Raw genomic sequence first — 20,043 nt, 5'->3', positions numbered from 1 at the left:
TTATATAATTATTATCCATGAAAATATGACAAACATTTGACTTGATTTTTTTTAATTTAAAATTTTTATTTTTCATAAAAAAATCCACATTTCTTCCATCTCAAAAAAAGAAAAAACCCAAAATTTGCAGCGCCAACTTACCAAATAAAATAAAAAATATAAAACGGGGGGCAAATTAGGGGACTTTGAACACACGTCCCTCGCATAAAAGGAAGGGAACTGAATCGAAGAGCCAGGTGTCTCCCTCTCTTACAATTCCCCAACAGAAACAGCAAAAAAAACCAAAACCCAGCAACAATGCCTTCAATGGTTTACCAAATTTTGCACTTACACCCCTTAATCTTTCACTACCCAACCCACATCTTTGCTGGGTTTATCTTTTTCTCTCCTCTATTCCAATAACCAGAGTCCCCCACCTCCAAAGATCACTACTTTGTTGTCTACACAATTCCCATGACATAAAAAAGTTTCAAACTTTGGAGTTCTCGAACAAGAAGAATTCTTTCAATTCATTCATGGAGGCCGGTCATGCCAAAGAGGGTGATACTAGCAGTCCTCCAAGGCAAAGGTTCTACATTGAACTCAAGCCTGGTGAGACAACAATAGTGTCATGGAAGAAGCTTTTGAAAGATGCAGCAGCAAACAAGGCAAATCCATCTCATTCTAATAATCAAACTGCCGCTGCCGGTGCTTCTACTTCTGCTTTTGTAATGGAGCCTGCTTCCGTGGAGACTGCCCAACAAGAGGCTCAGTTTGCTCTGGTGAGATATTGTTGAGAACCCATTTTTGTAAATTGTTTGTTTTGTTGTAATTCTATCAGGGTTTATGTTTTTATCTGTTTTTTTGAATTGAATATGATGTTTTTTTATTAAGTGTTTGTTGTAATATTTTTGCTGTTGTATTTGACATAATCAAATGCAACTTCTGCATGTGGTGATTTCAACTTCTTCTTGCTTGTTACTGCATTGATCTTAATTTTGGGAGCAAGAATCTTTTATCTGTCACAGAATGTTTGATGGATGGAAGTAATTTACTTATTCTCTATTTTAGTGATTATTTCGTATGTTTATTTCCACGTCGCTGATTTACTTGTATCTGCATTGAATTTAATAGCCTTTGGTTGCCTTTAAATTATATTTAGTTGGCTGTTTTTTATGCATTTTAGATTCAATGGAGATCCATTATACTTTGTTTCTTAATAAATCTACGAATAACAAAATTTAGGTGCTGGTTTTTTCTTCTCAGCTTGATTTTATGTATATATTTACGGTATGATATGAACTGTCTCCATTTGTTGATATCCATCCATGGTAACTATGGTTGGGGTTGTAAACTTCGATTTTCTAATGGTTGATCATTGTTTGAATTCCTTATCCATTACACACCTTTGTCATGAATCGTGTGAATCCTGATATGCGCTTTTGTTTCTGGCTTCTAAGTACTTTATCATATTCCCATAATTGAACTCTATCATTTGCTGTAACCTTCCTTTCCTGAATAGTCCAAAATATTCTCAAGTGTTTGTCAGTAAAGAAAAAGGGTAGCTTCACTTTCAGGCTTGTGGTAACAGTATTACGAGAGGAAAGCTTGATTCCAAGACCTTGTATGATGTCATTATGTGACTAACTGAGCTATTTAATGCTTCAGGCATGATCTTTAATCATTATTTTCCATTGAGTACTAAGTTTAATGTAATTTGTTTTCATTCCTCACTGGCTATTGTCGATCATCTGATTTTGTTTTTGTAACTTTGACATGATTTCATTTTGGCTCTGTTTGGGCTTAACCAAAACAAAAGAAGATTGGGTAACAACTGTCATTTTGACGAATTACATAATCTATAGAATAAATTATAATTACATCAGCAATAGAGATAGTTATTCACCAACTATTTGACTTTTTAATCAGCTATTTTGTAATTAAGTTTAGATGACAGAAAACACGTACTTCCTAGAATTTCTAGACTTTGTTCCTTTATCTGCCTTTTGTTCTTCCTGAAACACCCTTTTCCGGTTCCTTTTCTCTTATGTTTGTTTTTAACACAGCATGATAATCCAGTATAAGAGAAGCTAAAAAGTTTTATGCTTGTAAACTTCAATAAGAAATCCATCCAAAAACAAAGAGGTAAAAGAAACTAAAGCAAGAGAGCTCTCGAGTCCTTTGTATATCTGCTAAAGATGCCCCTCTACAAAAGTCTATTCCATAGCACCAGAAGAAGATGTTAAAATGTTCTTATCTCAACTAAGATTAAAAGGAAATTTCTTGTCCTGCAAGTTTCTTAAGAATGACACTACTTGTACTGAATTGTTCTATCATCAACTTAGATGAAAAGGTAGCTGCTAGTCCCTTTGCCGAATTGTTGTAAACAATACTTAATTCTAATAAAATTTTGCTGTTTTTTCCTCCAAGACCTTCAAACCACATCAACTGCAGCTCCAAAATTAGTCATGTTCTTCGGTATTTTTCTTCTGTCCCTTAAGTTGTTGAATCATCTAAATCTTTGTTGCCTCGCAAGTAGTAATTGGTAAATAATATTTTTTAGTGAATGTGATATAGTCCCACATCAGTCCTTGACTTACAAACAAATTTACGATCAACCTCTCTGTTTGCTAACCTTCTCAAAGAGCTTATCCTTTGTTGTTAGTGCATGGACTTGTGCATTAGAAATTGCACTAACCATATTAGTGTGGCCTTAAGGTATAATGCTTATCACATGCCTCTACTGGAAAGGGTTGTTTTAAGCACAAACTCGTCATTTGATTTAAAAAATGCATATAATCTCATATAGAGATGTTAACAAATCTTGAAAAATTTGTTTCCTCTATAGCCTCAAAAGTTAATTTTAGGATTAAATTATCTTCTTTGGCAAAGAATCGATAAATGAGATAGGACGGAGTTTATGTTGGGTGTCAACCTACTGCAACCATCCTCTCTTTGCCAGGCTTGGGACCATCCAAGCCAAGCCAAGATAAAACAAGAGAAGGGCGACTAAAATTGGTCTGTCCATCCAGCATCATTCACCAAGAGGCCTCAGTTCGGAGAAGTGATAAGTTGACATTGAAAGGATGGAGGAGGAAGAGATAGACCTAGAATAACTTGGAGAGATGCGGTATTGAAGGATATGAATCTCTTGATATTAAGTTGAATTTTGTTAATGATCGAGCTGAATAGCACAAAAGGATCCATATACCTGACCCAAAGTAGTTTGAGATTGATGCTTAGTTGTTCTGGCATTAGCATGAAGAAATGCAGATCTTTTAGTAGCTAGCTCAAATTGAAGATTAAAATTTAAAATTCCAAAGTAAAAGGTTTATGAGATAAGAGACTTGTATACATTGATTATCCTTAATTTTTAAAGTTGTGATTCACGGAGTGGGAAATGGGATTTGTGCTCAACAAGAATACAAAGTGTTCGATACACATGCACATGAAGAAATAACTATACGTGCTTACGCTTAAACTTATAATGTTAAGCATATAAATTTCTTTGCAGTTGAACAATAAAATTATCCATTAATGGATAAGCAATTATGCAAGCAATAACCTTTCAATTTATGAAGAGCACAACTATATATAGCAAATCCGTAACAAAACTATAAAAGCATAGACAACATGTATTTTAGGTGTTAGCAACGTGTCTATGCTAGCACACTTGTCAATCTTGATGTTAGCATGCTGCTCGCATTTTGCTGATGTGTTGATCATCACATCAGCAATATTCTCGATGTGGATGATGATTGGTGTGTTGACACCCACAAGCCACCAAGTTCAGCAGTTGATTCATTGCCAAAATGGTATCGGCAGGTCCTAGGCCTTGACATATATAGTTCATTTCTTAATTTGCACACTTTTAATGTGGATGATCAGGAATTACTGTATACCTTTCCATGTTAGTGACACGCTTGAATGGACATGAATGTGGTGTTCGTAGGTGCTATACATCTTAAGCTTGAAATTCCATAAGTAATCTCTATTTAACCATACCCACCTTAGTTGCAAGTTGAAGGTGAATATTTTTACTCGTGAATGAAGGTTGATATAAGAACTGTAAAGTTTTTTTGACAAGAAGTAGGTAGCTTGCCTTAATTATTTTTTGTATTTGAACGCAGGTGCACACATGTAATTGGGGGGGGGGGGGGGGGGGGTTGTATGAATTCCTAATGCATTTTTGTGTTTGGAATGAAGTTGAGTTTGTTTTGTTTCTTTATTTGGTTTTATTAGGGCTAAGTTATAAAGGTAAACATATTTTTGTTTTTCAAATATATAGTTAATGATTATTCTCTTTTTAACTTTCAATTATTAAATTGATATGGGATGTGATGCCCTCCGTTAAGTATATTTCTACAAGAAGACATTGTTCATATCTATTGCATTTCTAAAATTGCGAAGGAACTTAAAATGTAGATGATTTAATTCTGTCAAAATTAAAAGCTTATTCAACATTAAAATACTTCAAAAAATCATCTTAGATTACTTAAATTCCTTAATGCAGCTGGAAAACAAAGGTTTAAATCTGCAAGCTGCGAGTTCCCTCAAAAGTGGCTTTGCTCAATTGAGTAATTGTCATTGATGATGTGATTTTTGTTACACCCCTTTTACAACATCCACAAGCTATCAAAGAAAATATATTGATATGAAACTATATGACACTGCTATACATGAACTGTCTTGTGCGTATTGCCACATTCAAAAGAATCCATCATGTCTCTAAGTGTCCTAGTAAAAGAATATCATTTAGGAATTTTGGTTAAAAATGAAATCGCTGGAGATTTCTCATGGTTAATGTTACATTTAATGTGGATTTGTGTGGCATGCAGAATCCTATGATAGGAAAGTGTGTGATATCTCACTTAGAGGGGGATGCTCTATGTATAGAATATTAAAAGAAGTTATGGGGTGGAGTGAAGATATTCTAGGATATTATGCAGAATGGTAGAATGTGTGCATGTTCGTGCATATGCACATGCCTAACATAATTATTTGTTCGTTTGTAAAGAGTCTATACTTGCAGATAGTGAAACAATTGGGAAACTGACGATGATATAAGTTCGTTTTGCAAAACTGAACACAGGTGTCATAATTCTAAGAATATTTTGTGTATGTCGTGAGAGTTATCTTACATAATTATTTGTTTGTTTACAAAGAGTCATACTTATAGACAGTGAAACAGTTGTGAAGCTTGATGGTGTAAGTTTGCTTAATAGAACTTTACCTGTTCTCATAGTTCTAAAAATATTTATGGGTAGAAATGGCTGTTGTGTTAACTGGCTATTGATAAAACCAGTCTCATAGTATAGGCATGCACTGATATTGTGCTTGCACAATTATAGGAATGTGCAAGCTAGTGTCAGATCCTCGCCATCAGCAGAAACCTGTCATCTCCTTGAAATGTCTAAAATGCCAACATCAAAAGAAGTAACTTACAAAAAACATTATCTTTGATTGTTATGGATTTTGAACAAAAAAAAAAAGCGGCTCACAAACCTTAGATTTTCTCTGTAGTTATTGATTTAACATTATCTTCTCTGTGTTTCCCTTTGCCTATGGCCCTTTTTAAAAATAACTTCATCTTATACAAGCATAATTATGAAATACTTGTACTTAAAGAGTGGAGCAATATGTGCATTTGGCTGTGTGGCGCTCCAACTATGCTCCAAGTATATTTCTTCGTAGAATAGCGCTTAATGTAGCAAAATTGTGATGCTTGTTGCTTTGTTTCATCAGTAGGTAAGTATACATCATATACATATGCACTTTGTTATCCTTCTCCAGGAGTTTACTTCGTTGCATGTTTGGCTTTGTGGATGCTATCCTCTATTATGTCATCTCCTGAATTCTTTCTTGCTTTCTTTCCAATCTACCTTTGCTGAAACTTATTAGATCACAACTCAAGATACCTTTTGTTATGCTTCAATATTGCAGGGCCAGCTCACTAAACCTATACCAAAAAATGCACCTTCTTCTAGTCGTCTTGGTTCTGTTATTGAGAAAATAGAGCAACTTTATGTGGTATGTAAAGTTCCTTGTACTTTGTCTCTTTACTTTGTTGATAATGTTACAAAGATTGATGAGATTCTGATATTCATTGCTTTTATTGGGTAGAAACATTTATTAGATGATTTCACTTTTAGTTTCCCAAGCGTCTTTATTTATGTGCGCAAGAAAAATTACTTTCCATAGATAGCATTCTAATTACTAACAAGCCAACAAAGATCTCTTGGAACTAATTTTCTGCTTATACAGCTTTAGGATCAAATGCACGTACATTAATCCTCTTTTTTCCTTTTAGTTTGACAGGCAAGGCATTCCCTGCCTTATCACCTGTTATAATTTTCTCTTTTAGTTTTGAAAATTTTCTCTTATTAATGAGTAGAATCAAAACATCTTTAGAGTTATTTTCCTTTCTTTCTAGATCTTAAGATTAATTACAATTCAAAAAAACTGGACAGTTTTTCATTCATATGTAGATTGTTTTATTACTATATGGCTAATTAATTCTGATGCTTTTTGGCTGTTTGGTTTAGTATTATAACACAACTACTCAACCAAGCTTCAAGCTTTGGTAGCAGTACACCATTAACCCATTATATGACTAATTAATGTAACAGCACAAGTAATCTTGCAATTTGTGTTGAATCCATCCTTTTCTTTATTATTTTGAAGGTTCAAGCGATTATAGTTTTAGACAGGTGAATACGAGTGGATCTGACTGCTTATATTTGCTGTTAGGATAAATGCAGTTTTCTATTTCTTTTTCTGTAACTTGTACTTGGTCACAGAAAAAAAAGAATAATGCATTGCTAACTATGGTCAGTTCTAAGCATGTATAAAGGAGGGTGGTTGCAGTAGGTTAACAACCAGGGTAAAAGTTTTTGTCACATCTTAATTATAACTTGTGCTTGGTATTGTCAATGCCTGAAAATCTAATATGGGGTCTGACACCTTGTTTTGACAATTTACTTTTTTCAGGGTAATCAGAGTAGTGATGAGGAAGAACTTGATGGTGCTCCTGATGAAGATCATTATGACACCAAGGATTCTTTCATAGATGATACCGAACTGGTTGGTAACATGGTTATAATGAAAATGATAATAGTGATGGTAACTACAATATGAGTCTAATATTGACAGTGAATGAAATATCATCATCACCATCATCAATATTTTGGTCTTACTATGTTAACTTGGAGATTGAAATGACTGCTGAAGAGCTTCATTAAAAATATTGTTACTATCGCTTCTTTTACTGAGTTGGTTTCTGTTAGATGTAGTGATTTTAGCAGGATCTTTTGCTTTAAACGTTTTATGCGAACTTCTACCTTATTGAATATGTTCAGCTCAAGACCAAGACTGCTCTTTTACACAGTAAATAATATGCCCAATAATATAAGCTATCTGATGCAGTTGAGGGAAAAAATACTTTGGTCCTGCTATGTGTTAGTTTGTAATCATTAGTAATTTAGAAATTTTATTGTTATTTATGAAATCTCTTATTTAGGTTATTTAGCATTTATTGGAATTGGAATCAGGGTTTCGTTTATGGTTGTTTTTATTATTGAAGCTTCTCTGTCCCTTTATAGAGCACCTTACTGTGTATATCGAGGGGCAGCTATTGTGATGATTGGCTTGATATTGAAATCTGGGATATGTTATATATTTCATTTTCCATTGTAATCTTTTCCTACACCACTAGTCCCTTATTATTGATTTTATTTTACTGGTGCCATATTATTTCAGTTAACTTTTTTTCCATGAAAACACTTCTTATGTGACAGAAGTTGGTTGTTAACTACTCATGTGAAATATTATTCCTTTCCATTAACTTGTTATAACCTTGACCCTGGTATTTCGCAGGATGAGTATTTTGAAGTTGATGAGTCAACTACCAAACATAATGGATTCTTTGTGAATAAGGGAAAATTAGAACACATGTGAGTTCTTGTGAACTCTTATTGTTTACTCTGTCTTGTTATAGTTCTGTCCTTTGTATTCCCTTTCTGCCTGAGTGTAATTGGGATCCCATGATGACATATAGCTAAAATTTTGATGATTAGTTTTTCCGTAAACCACTTATAAACTTTACATAAACCAAGCAATAAAATATCATAACATATCCCAGGATGACGTACTCCAGGATATGTTATTATGTAATTTTGACGACAACTTGGATCCATCTTTACATAAACCTCTTATAAACTCTTTTTGAGTGGTAATCTCTAACGCATAAACATAATGCCTGAACACAACTTGGGTGTGGTCTTCTGATATGTGCAGTAAAACAGGAATGTCAAAATATGCTTTGTCAAATCATCACCCGTGCCAATGAGCCTGCAGAAATCCCCCTTTGGTTTGAGCCTCTCCCTTGTAACCTAAAAGAAAAAACCCATCACCTGTATTCCTGTAAAAAGCTTAATTCTTCCTTTCAGCTAAGCGTGACAGATGGACGAGAAACACCCATCTAACTGGTGAACATGTGCATACTTATTTAATTGCTTATTTAACATGTGCATACTTATTTAATTGCTTGTGATATGGAGAAGAAGAAGAGAAGCGTTGTGGTTTAGGTATGAGCTATGAGTTGGAATACTGTCCTTGTATGTTCTGGATTGTAGAATAAATAGTAACATGCCTTTTCTATAATTGGAAAATGTTGAACAAAGATGGCCAAAACGCTTAGTGCCCAAATATATACGGGAGTAGAATAAGAACTGGAGTAGATAATACTTGTTAACGTCGGTACTATTATATTCTGAAAACCAAAAAAATCAACACATCAGGCTTAAATTATGCACTGATATTGGTGACTGGTATTAATGGGTCTTTTCTGTATTTGAAGCATGTTAAATAAGAGCTTACGATGAGAGAAGGAGGGAGCATACACTTGCATGTGAAGAATACATTTATAGTCCACTTACTGATTTTGATAGTTGCTGCCATCCTGTTCTTCCTCTTTGTGTTTGGCCAAATGGCATGTCGTGGTACTTCAAGTAGTTTCTTCATTTGACCATCAACATGATTTCATTTCCTCTTCAATGCCAGGAATAGACCAATCTCATCCAGTCACTTCCAGCCGAAGAAAAGAAAGAATAATATGCAAAAAGCTAGAGAAGAGAAGGATGGTGATTGTGTTAGAGATAAACATGCAAAATTAGGTCAAGGAAGGATGAATGCGGCTACAGGGAATATACCAATGGATGAACCGTTTCCAACCAACACTCAGAATTTAGCTGTTAATGGTGAACATCATCATGATGGGAAACTGCATTCATTGATGCACCCCATATTTTCTGACAAAAAAGTTGCTGGTACTGATATAAGATCTGAATATTCTTCATATCCGGGAATCACAAACAGGTATGATTCCATCTCCAACACAGGACAGAATGACACTGAAAAACAGATGAATGGAGTCCTCCAGCCTGGGAATTTAGGTAGAATTGTGAAAGATACAAGTGAATTATCTAGAGTTGCATATCAAAAGTATCAAGAAAACAATGCTCCTGGCCAATCTGCGCCTCAATCCAAAAGATTAGCCAGTGAAACAAGTAACGCATCCTCTCCCAAAGTTTCTCACAGGAACAAGAAGGGAAGACATGAACTGCCTGACCTGAATCTTCCTCATTATCCAGTACAAGCTGAAAAGGTAATAAGTAGTGGTACTCACCAGAAATCTCAGTACTAAAGTATCTATCAAACCTTTTGTTTTGCAATTGCTAGGTGATTTCTTTGAAAAAGTTATGGTGTGATTTGGCTGCTGAATACTGGTCATTAGCAGGATAGTGCTTTGACATTTAATTAAATAAGCAACAAGAGCTTGCTTTTTTTACGATCACCTACAATAAGAGACTAGAGAACTTGCAAAGAACCTACAAACTTAAGTAATGAGTTTGTGTTGTTCAATAATTTAATTTGCACAAAAAACCTTTCCAAGTTTCAATTTTTTCTGTGAATACAGTACTCAAAGTGATGTTTTATCTTCAAAAAAGATGATTTATATGATTGATGTCTGTCAATTATCATTTTTTGGTTGGATTGGAGATTACCAATACAACTAAAGCTGTTGAAATAGTAAAAGCATTGGTCTTTCTTCGTAGCATATGTAGGTATCCCTTTCACTACCCAGCTTGGGGATGGGGAGATAGTTGGACTATGCACTATAAGATCGCTTTGTTTGTTTGTTTCTATTTTTCTTTTCCTTTTTGTTTTTCAGACAGTCTATTTTATAAAGGGGGCATGAAACTGAGTATTTGAGTTCTCAATTGCATGTAAATTGTGTCTCTTTTCTCTCTCATCCCTTGTGTAGAGGTGTTGCTCCCTACCTCGCACGCTCAAGACACGTCATGTTCTGTTATAAGATCTTAAGATGTGTGTGCAGTTCTTATGGCATATAATTTTTTGCCTATTTGCAATATATCATTGAAATTAAACTCTTTTTTGTTTTATTTTGCAGAAAACTGCCACCATGCATCCAAAGGATGTTTCTAGCTTGCAGCCAAAGGGCAGTATGGTTGAAAGAGCCATCAGGGATTTGGAGAAAGTAGTTGCAGAATGTGAGCTAGCCAATTTTGCAAGCAAATTTGGATTCTTAAACAATGATCATTATTTTCCTGTCTGAAAATATAAAAAATGCTTTATTTACAGCTAGGCCGCGGAATACTGATGCTCAGGATGCTGATACTTCATCGATGTCTATCAAAAGAAGATTGCCATTTGAAGTGAAGCAGAAGCTTGCTAAAGTTGCCAGACTAGCGGTAACGGAAAGCATTTTCCTGTTTTTCATATGTGAATCTTTACACATGTGCATGTGCGCACACACACAGAGCTTGTGTATGATCTTCAAATTAATTATTTCTCTGGTATCTGCAGCAGTCAAGCCAAGGAAAAATATCAGAGGAATTAATCGGTCACCTTATGACCATTCTTGGGCATTTAATTCAGCTGAGGACACTGAAGGTATTCAGTTTTGTCACAATTGTATTAATAGTTGATCAAAACAGATTAGAGGTTTTCAATGATCAATGTAACTTGTTGTCAATACCAGTGTTGATTATCTTGGATCAACCTAAGATGGAATAGAGTGATATTTAATCCTGGAAAATTGTACATTGTAATTTAAAGATTTTCTTATGCTCTTCTTTAATCTAATTTTGTGTGGAGAACCTGATCTATCCTTCCTCTTCCTCCCCTCCCTAATTTTTTTTTTTACAGAAAAATCTGAGAGAGATGGTTGAAAGGGGACTAACAGCGAAGCAAGAGAAAGCTGACAGATTCCAGAAGATTAAAAAGGAGGTCATGGAGATGATAGAACTACAGGTTTCCAACATTCTCAAGTGTTCTTTCTAATTTAAGTAAAGTTCATTTTCTCTGAAACCAAATATGATTGAGATTTCAATCTGACATGTGTATGTTAGCAACACAACAAGAAGACTAGTTGTATTTGTTACTTCCTCTCTGTGATAATTGCTGGACTTGTAATAAATTTGCTTTACTCTCAACATAATCTGGAAAAGTAAACTGAAAACAGCACGATCTTGTACACTAATTGGTAGTGTAATGGAATGTAGTTAGTATAATGGAGAGAGGAATGATCATCACTTTTTCCATTATTGGATTACTTTGCATTCCACTAGGTATAAATACAAAAAGACTTGAGCAATAACCAAAAGTTTAGTAGTTCACTTTTTTCTAGTGATGTTCCAGAGGAAACTCGTTATTGTATGCTTTAATGTTGCTACTTATGATAAAACAGTTTTTTAAACAAAGAGATAAAGCAGTTGTTGACTTTCAGAAAGCTATTATTCATGGAGAAAAAGGAACCATCAATAGGAAGTATGTTATGGATGATAAGATGGAAGATAAGATATGTGATCTTTATGACCTATTTGTTCAGGTAACTACGACATGTTATTTACATGGTTTCTTGTAGGAAAATTTAACAGTTTGTTGCTCTGTTTTATTGATGTTAGTGCTTAATGTTTTCTAGGGGATGGATGAAGACAAAGGTCCACAAATTAGAAAGTTATATGCTGAGGTACTCACTGTAGCCATGCCCTTTGGTTTTTAATCTCTCCTTGAAAGTTTTATCTTGCTGGGAAATTAAGGACTTGAGATTCAACACACACCACCATGAACAATGGTGTTTAATGGAAAGAAAAATAACACAGATAAATAAAGACTGAACTCACAAGATTTAACATGGTTCGACAAAATCCTACCTATTCCTCGGACCTGAGAGTACCCTTTTTTATTATATGAGAGAAAATTAGTGCAATGATATGATTGTGATTTTTATACCCAAAACCCAATTCCAAACTCCCTTCTACGCCCACTCTTACACACAAAGAAAACCCCTCAATCCTTGAGATTTTTACACTTTAAAACTACTCATCTTTGTATCTATTTATAATGGTCAAACACTTGATGAACAAGGAAGGAACAAACTTGGTGACTAGTCCACTCTTCCTTGATCCTCACTCCATTAACTTGGCCACTACTCAAGCGAAAAATAACCCACGCCCCAACATATCTTATTATTTGTTAATATCTGGTTTGCATTATCCATGTCTGAGAGTTTATAATTTTATGTTATCAGCCTTTTCAATTAACAAAAGACAAATTTCATCTCTATGAAGAGGTCTTTTTGATAGAGATTGAGTACTGCTATTCACTGAAATTTGGAAACATTGAAAACTTAACGGGAATACAATAAATAAAGAAGCAAAATATATTTGGGGCATATGATCAGTCTGTTTTTTTTCCATGTTTCTATTATGAACTCTTTTAAATATTTTATTCCATTCAGGTTGCAGAAATGTGGCCAAATGGAGCTATGGACAACCATGGTATAAAAATTGCTATTTGTAGGGCAAAGGAGCGTAGAAGGATATTCTACAATAATGGGAAGGCAAGAACATGCTTCTTCTTTTTATTATTGTAACACTCAATAATGAGATTAAATATCGATTGCTGTTAATACTTGAATAATAACTTGATAAAAACCTATTCATGATTTCACAGTCCTTGCCTTAATTTACTTTTAACACCATTTTGCTCTCCATGTCTTCTTTCCTAAAAGAAGAAATGGTGAGAATTTGCTGCGTAGTTTAAAAACCAGACAAGAAAATAAAAAAGATATGATGTGAATATGAGACTGTGATTTGGAATCCTTGCAGTAGAATTACCTATGAACCAAATCTGCCTGACCAAATTCAAAGCATTTGTAGGTTTGATTAGGAAGATACCAAATCCTTTCCTCCACCAATGGCAACACAGGTTTCATATTACTAAATTGTGTTAAAATCTTTCTAATTTCTGAAGTCAAGTTTCTCCAAAGAGTTCTTTGATTTTGCTAAAACAAAATCAAAGAGAGCAACATATTAGACATGTTTCTTTCAACATTTTGATGTTAATGGTGTTTAGGAAGAAGTTGGGTTTTTAGATAACAGTTGCACAACTTTGGAAGGTTGGTGATCACTCCTTTGATAAATAAATAAATAATCCAAGCATTTTTTTTCTTTCTTTTTATCAATCTTGGAACTTTGATATAGTAATTTAAGTTTTCTTAAGGAGGTGTGTGCAAGAATTGATTTAGAGTGGTATTTCAGTGCATGAAGATTTTCTATATCTGAATTGGAGAATGTTTTGGTTTTGAGGTCTCATTGGATAATATTTTTAATAGTTTTTCCACCTAGGCTAATGATGTTCATCTTAGAGTTGAAAGAAGTTCCTAGATGCAGTGTATTTTGATCATGGTTCGAAGGATGGAATTAAAATGGCTTCTGTTACAAAGCTATCTGGAACCTTTTTCTAGATGCATTGAACTTTTCAGTATCTTTATTTTAGCGTCTTGGAAGTTCAACAGTATTAAACTTTTTGCATAGACCATAACTACGTAGATCCAAGGTACGAGTGCTTTTAATTCAATTTGAAAAATCTCTGCTCATAATTCCATTCCCTTGTGCAGTCTTTGATTAGAACTTGAGCATATCTATAGAAATTATGTCACTATATGTTCATCATAATGATTACCAGCACTGTCACCATCACTGAAGTCACATTCCATCTGGACTCTTGTCTCTAGGACTGGATGCAATCTAGGTTAAATTAGCTTGTTAATGAACTTTATGCCCAAGTATAATTAACAATTGTATTGATAAAAGTGGTGAAATAACTATACTGTGGTTTACATGTCTGGATGTAATTGCATAGCACAGTGGTTGAAGTCTTCAGTTTGAGAGTAGCTGCTTTATGCCAGGTTCATTTATTAGTTCACTAAACTATCTTGGACCTTCTAAAATGGGTTTTTTGGAAGGAGCGTGCCAATGAATTCCTCACTTCATCTTTTCTTTCATTATTTTTTCTTCCTGATGAAGCGGGTGCTTACAAGACTCTGACCTATGTCCTTGTATTTGCAAGCCATGAGCTTACCAGTCAATTAAATAATGACACGCACACATGGAGAATACACTGTTTATACTATGATTGACTTGATTGGTATCTGTGATGTTCAGGTTCAAGAAAAAGCGAGGATGGAAAGGTTGTCCAGGCAGTGGAAGGGAAATAATGCTGGTGGTAAAGCAACTTCAAATGCTCGAGCAAAATGTGAGCAAGGAGGAGTCAGTGCCTCAGCAGCCATTGCTCAGTACCTTTCTGGACCTGCAAGACCCATCCCTTTATTTTTAAAAAGCCGCAGTGATGATCCTCCTAAACAAGAGAAGCTTGAGAAAATGACATTTCCTATGTTGAAAGAACAAATGAAGCAGCAAAAGCGGGAGTTTGATCGTGGGTTAAAGGAATCTTCTCCAAAAGCGGACAGGAAATCTCACATGTCTCGTATGCAGGATGTTGGGCTGCAAGATGGTTTGTAACCCCACTTGACCACCTCCCCTTCAAGCTGCGGGCAACAGCACTTACCAATTGATCCAATCAGAGGTTCACAGCTTGAACGTGCATTGAAGAACTTTTTCAGCGAGCTTTCCTCATGAGCTGTGCTTGTCCTCTTCCAAACTAGTTTTTGAAATACCCAGTTGGTAATTGCGTAATTAATAAGTAGGCCATGTAGTTATCTTGCTTTTTAGGGAAGTTATGCTTAGATAGAGCTAGCAGAAAACTAATGTCTTTGGCAGATTAGGCAACTGATATCAGTACTCTGGTATTTTGAACATTTTGCAGGAAATAATAATTTTATCAGTCCATAAAACTCTATATACAAACGACATGATAGAAATTATAATTTATAAAAGTACTGAGGAAAAATAAAATTCAAATCAAACTATAAAGGAGTTTTTGTAATTATTTTAATTTTTAATTATAAAATATATTAACAACTCATGTTAAATATAGAAGATATGTTAGAGATTGAAGGACATGTATTTAGAACATATCAGAGATATTTACCCTATAATTAAGGAAATATATTAATTATTAAACCAGTTAAGAAAGTGGAAAACATAGTTTGGGGTTGTGGTGCGAGTTGGAACCTGTTTTTTATTAAAAAAATATTTTTTAATATTTTTAAATTGTTTTGATACGGTAATATTAAAAATAAATTTAAAAAAAATAAAAAAATTATTATTTTAATATATTTTTAGATAAAAAATAATTTAAAAAGCAATATTTCAAATAATCAAAACATAATTCCAAAACCTGAAATTGAGATTATATGTCGTAAATAAGATTTTCTATTCCCGTGATTAAACAACTAGCTTAAGAGAGTAGCGAGTAAAATGAGATATTATAAAACATATATATATATATATATATATATATATATATATATATATATATATATATATATATATATATATATATATATGATGAATATTGCAGACTCAATCAAAGCAATATATATTATCTCGCATGCATAAAGAGTATACGAGTGAGCAAAGTCTTTACGTATTTGATAGTTTCCTTCAATAAAGTAGATTCGAGTCTTTTATGAATTCAATTTAATTCTTAGTTTGGATGAGGGGGTATGGCTGCATTTCTTTATTTTCTTTAATTTGCATCGCATTTCTTGTATTTGTTAAACTTATATTAGTCGTCAAAGTTCAAATATCATACCATAGAGGTGTGGACTTGCTAATGATCCCATGAACAGAAGATGAAGAAGAAGAAGAAGAAGATCACCTCTACAATACATTAATGGAAACAAAATCTTGAGGTTAAATGTGGGCTATGAGAGCCAGAAGCCCAAAATAATTCACTATTTCAAACTCCACGCGCCATTCAAAGACCAAACCTACCCCTTTCAAAGAAGGCCAGGAGTGAAGAGACATCAGAAGTAGAGTATTCTTTGCTGCTCTGTAAGAAAGACAGAGAGAGTGTGTGAAATCAGAGAAATGTCAGGAAGAGGAGGAAAGAGAGCAGCAGCGGCAAGGGAGGAGGGAGAGGGCGGGGCTGATGACAACCGCCGGGTAAGAAATCTGCCAAGCCTGACAACTCCTCTGATAATTCTGATGACATCGTTGTTTGTGAAGTAGGTCTCTACCCTTTTGGTATATTTGTGTTACGTGTTTAGGGCTTTGAAAATAATGACGGGTTCCTTTTGTTTTGTGCAGATAGGGAGGAATAGGAGAGTGACAGTGAGGAAAGATCAATGTTGATATCCGTGAGTTTTATCCCAAAGATGGCAATCTTCTCCCTGGCAAAAAAGGTTTAATTTTTTCACCTCCTCTTTTTGTATATTTTGTTTGTGTTTGTTTGTGGTGTTTCTTTGGGGTGAGTTCTTTTGTTATAGGGTTTTAAGATTAGATGTCTGTGTATATGTTTTTTTTTTTTTGGCTGGGTTCTACTTGTGAAAGAAAAGGAGAAAACTTATTAGGGTTTGTGAAGTTGGGGATTATGATAAAGTGTAATTTTAGGGTGCGGTATATCTAGGTTTTGAAGTAAAATACTACGGTCAACGAAGTCGAGGAAAAGTAACTAGGGTAGTTTCATTTGGTTTTTGAAGTATCATTGTTTAGTTCATGGACTAGAAGACTGGAAATTGAGAGAAGGTGTTTGTTTGCTCTTTACCTGTCTTTACTAATGTATGGATCAGTTTGTTAAAGAAAATCTATGAATTTCTGTAGAGTTGGATGTGAATGTGCTATTGTGTTTAAGGTGGAAATGATTGGAATCAATAGTGTAGCCACTCCTGTATATCTAGGAAAACATAAAGATGGCATTTAGTTTGAAGAGGCTGGGAGGCATATTTTTTTCCTTTTATGATTTTGAAGGAGCTAAAATGGATTCTGCACCTTTCAAGCATGATATCAGTGTCAAAATTCCTGTCTCAAGTCTTGTTCCCAAACCTTTTAGATGGCTGAGGCTGGGGATAAAGATTGTGCTCGAAGTTCTTGTTTACATACAACAATGACGATATTTCTTGGAATATTGTCTCTTAGAAACATGCACGTTGAGAACTTGAGGCTTTTCATTAGTTGAGGCTGAGATGGATAGATATTCACATGATCACAGATGAGTAAGGGATCATGAATACCGGTAATTTTGATGTGAATTCTCTTCATGCTCTACCTTTTGCGAAGGTTCATCGTAATGGGAGGAAGAGTGGCTTCTCTTGGAGAGCTGTTTGGAAGACCAAATTTCATTCTAGAGTGTTCATTTTTGCTTGGGGTGAGGTTTTGTAATTGATAATTATCAAAACAGGGGAAAAACTTGGTACATCACTGTACTTCTGTAAGAAAGAGGCTGAATACAGCATTTGCTTGTTGCTGTGTTGATTCTGGACAAGAATCTTATGGGCATCAGTGTATGCCTGTACAGAGCTGCAAATGTTGCATTGAATGGAACATGTCAGGTGATTTAAATATTGAGCTGAATGCTTAGACTTGGGTGAACTTTTTCAGGAGAAGGCCTGGACAAGTTAACAAATTTCTTAGGACTTGCTTTGAGAAAGGTTGTGAATTGCCTTTAGGTTGAATAGGTGATCTTTTTGGCTTATGCAAGGTTAAGCGTTAATATGCTCGCTAGCTGCTACTTTGGGTCATGGGCTGTAACCTGGCTAGACAGGAGGCCTCTTGACTTAGATCACTAGTTTGATATACGGATGGCAATTCCCATTGTTTTTCGAGTTGTACAAAGCTAGTCAGCAAATTGCCCCTTGGCATTTTTCTCTCTAGTATCAAGGAAAAGCTTTTTTTTTTTTTTTTTTTTTTTTTGTGATAGAACATGGGCATGTATAGGAACCTTTTTTTCCGTTCTCTTCAGAGATGAGCCACATGATGATTGTCCGGGAAACTAAATAGGTGAACACATAAACATGCCTCAACCAATAGTTTCAAATGGAACAATTTTGTTTCTTCCAGCATTGCTCAGGCAATCGATTAAAAATAAATTTGTTATTGCAATCTTCTGATTGCACACCTGAATTGAGTCCTTCTAGTCAACACATGTTGTTTTTTTTTTGTTTTTTTTATTTTTTTTTATTTTTTATGTTAGTTAGAATTGGAGATAAAGACACAACAATTTGTGGGACTAAAGCTACAAACGAACTTTTTTACTAACTCATTGATGCCAGTGGTGAACTTCACCAAATTTCTCCTTCAGAATATAGAAAATAAACTCACTTAATTGCTATATCCACTGAGTGATTAAATAGTGAAAGCCATATAATTCCCTTTCTCCCTCTTTTCAGTAAATAAGAGATCTTGAAATCTTTTACAATTAGCGATATTAACCAGAGCTTTCTCTTTTGCTTTCATTTATGTTGTTTATCATCTCCATGTTGATTTTCTTGCTAGCCTTTTAATCTTTCAGGAGCCTTAAAATGACTGATATGCATATTGAATAATGGAGCTCTAGGTTACTGAATGATGTTGCTTGGCTAATTTGTTATGACGAGTAGGACATTTTTTATGCTGGTATATGTGCATTTTTCTTGTTGTAACTTCTCCCATGAAGATCTTTACCCGTTTGTAAACAGTGCATCACTTGTTTTGCATGTATGAATTGGTCTTCTTGTTCTACAAGCCTGAAAGTTAAAGAGTAGAATTTGGTGTGGATGTCTGAGCTTTTAAGCTCCTAGGTTGGGGAATGGGTAAACGGATCCCTCCTCTTCCTTGTTATCTTTTCTACTTTTACACCTTCTAATGTTCCTGACAACTATGGACATGTGTTTAATTCCAGGTATTACATTATCGCTGGAGCAGGTACATCTCTCAAACTTAATGCTGTCTTTGGCATCTTTCTAATGGTTTATGGATTTGGAAGCTATTTAGTCATTTTGACATAACTTTGTTCATTCTCAGTGGAACATGCTTCGAGATCATGTGGAAGAAATTACAAGGCACTTGGTCGTTCGTAGGGCATCAATTGACATGGATACTTTTGTTGATTGCTAATGAATGGTAGTCCAGGATATTAGGATGTTTTGTTTTGGTCTTGGTTTCAAGAAACTGGAATGGCGTTTGTAGATATGTTTTTTTTTCCTTTTAGATTCGCTGGGGGTTGGTTGATTTTCTGTAGGCCACGGTGTGCAAATGTCATCTCGGACACCATTACTGGCTTGATGACAGTGCAAACCCTTTTGTTCAGAGGCCTTTCCTAGCAATATGAATTAATGGCTCAAACTTTCTACCCGCCCTTCCTCTTGATTTAGTTTACGGCATCATGAGTTGGAGTATATTGCTTTAGAGGGTTGGAGTAATAATTTACTCAGTTAAATATGGTAAATATTGCTTTGTTGGTTTTGGCATTCTGTTTCTTGGAAAAAGAAGAGCTACTGTGAGAGTTCATATTATGAACTCACTATTACTACAAGAACCACATGTACAGTTGATTGGATAAATAAAATCGTCCAATGATCTATCTGTCAATTGATTCTGATCATAGTGAAAAAATGATCACCCACCATTGTTGGATTACATAAAAGTCGAGTGGCTTGTGCTGTGCAAGCCAAGTCCGAAGTAGAAATGAGATGGAGTTGGGAACTTCATGTATAAACTAGGGATCTTGTAAGTGCAATGGTGGGTACGTCAACGTTGCAGTCAGGATTTTAAGAATCTTGTTGAGAAGGTTATTGTCAGGACTTTTCCAGTTGGA

The 20,043-nt window shown here is 34.7% G+C and overlaps 1 protein-coding gene and 1 long non-coding RNA gene across 8 annotated transcripts; both read left to right on the top strand.

The window, feature by feature from the left end:
* Positions 1 to 135: 135 nt before the first annotated feature.
* LOC133693269 (ubinuclein-1-like) lies at positions 136 to 15,199 on the top strand. 5 transcript variants are annotated; one of them, XM_062114453.1, is made up of 13 exons: positions 136 to 761; positions 5,923 to 6,009; positions 6,970 to 7,062; positions 7,855 to 7,931; positions 9,040 to 9,643; positions 10,451 to 10,550; positions 10,642 to 10,751; positions 10,870 to 10,953; positions 11,209 to 11,313; positions 11,750 to 11,890; positions 11,984 to 12,031; positions 12,803 to 12,904; positions 14,511 to 15,199. In XM_062114453.1, exons 1-13 carry the CDS (start codon positions 516 to 518, stop codon positions 14,865 to 14,867), a joined length of 2,154 nt encoding a protein of 717 aa, XP_061970437.1. In that variant the 5' UTR covers positions 136 to 515; the 3' UTR covers positions 14,868 to 15,199. The 5 variants fall into 5 exon arrangements, with proteins under 5 accessions (XP_061970437.1, XP_061970438.1, XP_061970436.1 ...); XM_062114454.1 differs by having other exon boundaries at positions 138 to 761; positions 9,046 to 9,643; positions 10,867 to 10,953; XM_062114452.1 differs by having other exon boundaries at positions 140 to 761; positions 10,867 to 10,953.
* Positions 15,200 to 15,830: 631 nt separating this feature from the next.
* Positions 15,831 to 19,696, top strand: LOC133695228 (uncharacterized). 3 transcript variants are annotated; one of them, XR_009842399.1, is made up of 4 exons: positions 15,831 to 16,415; positions 16,560 to 16,654; positions 19,129 to 19,151; positions 19,251 to 19,696. It is a non-coding gene; the product is annotated as an uncharacterized LOC133695228 (long non-coding RNA). The 3 variants fall into 3 exon arrangements; XR_009842397.1 differs by having other exon boundaries at positions 15,831 to 16,477; XR_009842398.1 differs by having other exon boundaries at positions 15,831 to 16,477; positions 18,973 to 19,151.
* The last annotated feature ends 347 nt before the right edge of the window (positions 19,697 to 20,043 follow it).

The sequence above is a fragment of the Populus nigra genome, chromosome 5 (assembly GCF_951802175.1).
Source record: "Populus nigra chromosome 5, ddPopNigr1.1, whole genome shotgun sequence".
Taxonomy (NCBI): Eukaryota; Viridiplantae; Streptophyta; class Magnoliopsida; order Malpighiales; family Salicaceae; genus Populus; species Populus nigra.
Note: the sequence above shows the minus strand (reverse complement) of the source record. Positions and strands in the feature narration are given on the sequence as shown.

What these genes read in the sequence shown, in the direction of transcription:
- LOC133693269 (XM_062114452.1), top strand. Translation starts at nt 516, where the DNA reads ATGGAGGCCGGTCATGCCAAAGAGGGTGATACTAGCAGTCCTCCAAGG. An exon ending in TCATAGATGATACCGAACTG is followed by an intron (nt 7,063 to 7,854) that starts GTTGGTAACATG and finishes GGTATTTCGCAG; the next exon opens with GATGAGTATTTTGAAGTTGA. An exon ending in TGGAGATGATAGAACTACAG is followed by an intron (nt 11,314 to 11,749) that starts GTTTCCAACATT and finishes ATGATAAAACAG; the next exon opens with TTTTTTAAACAAAGAGATAA.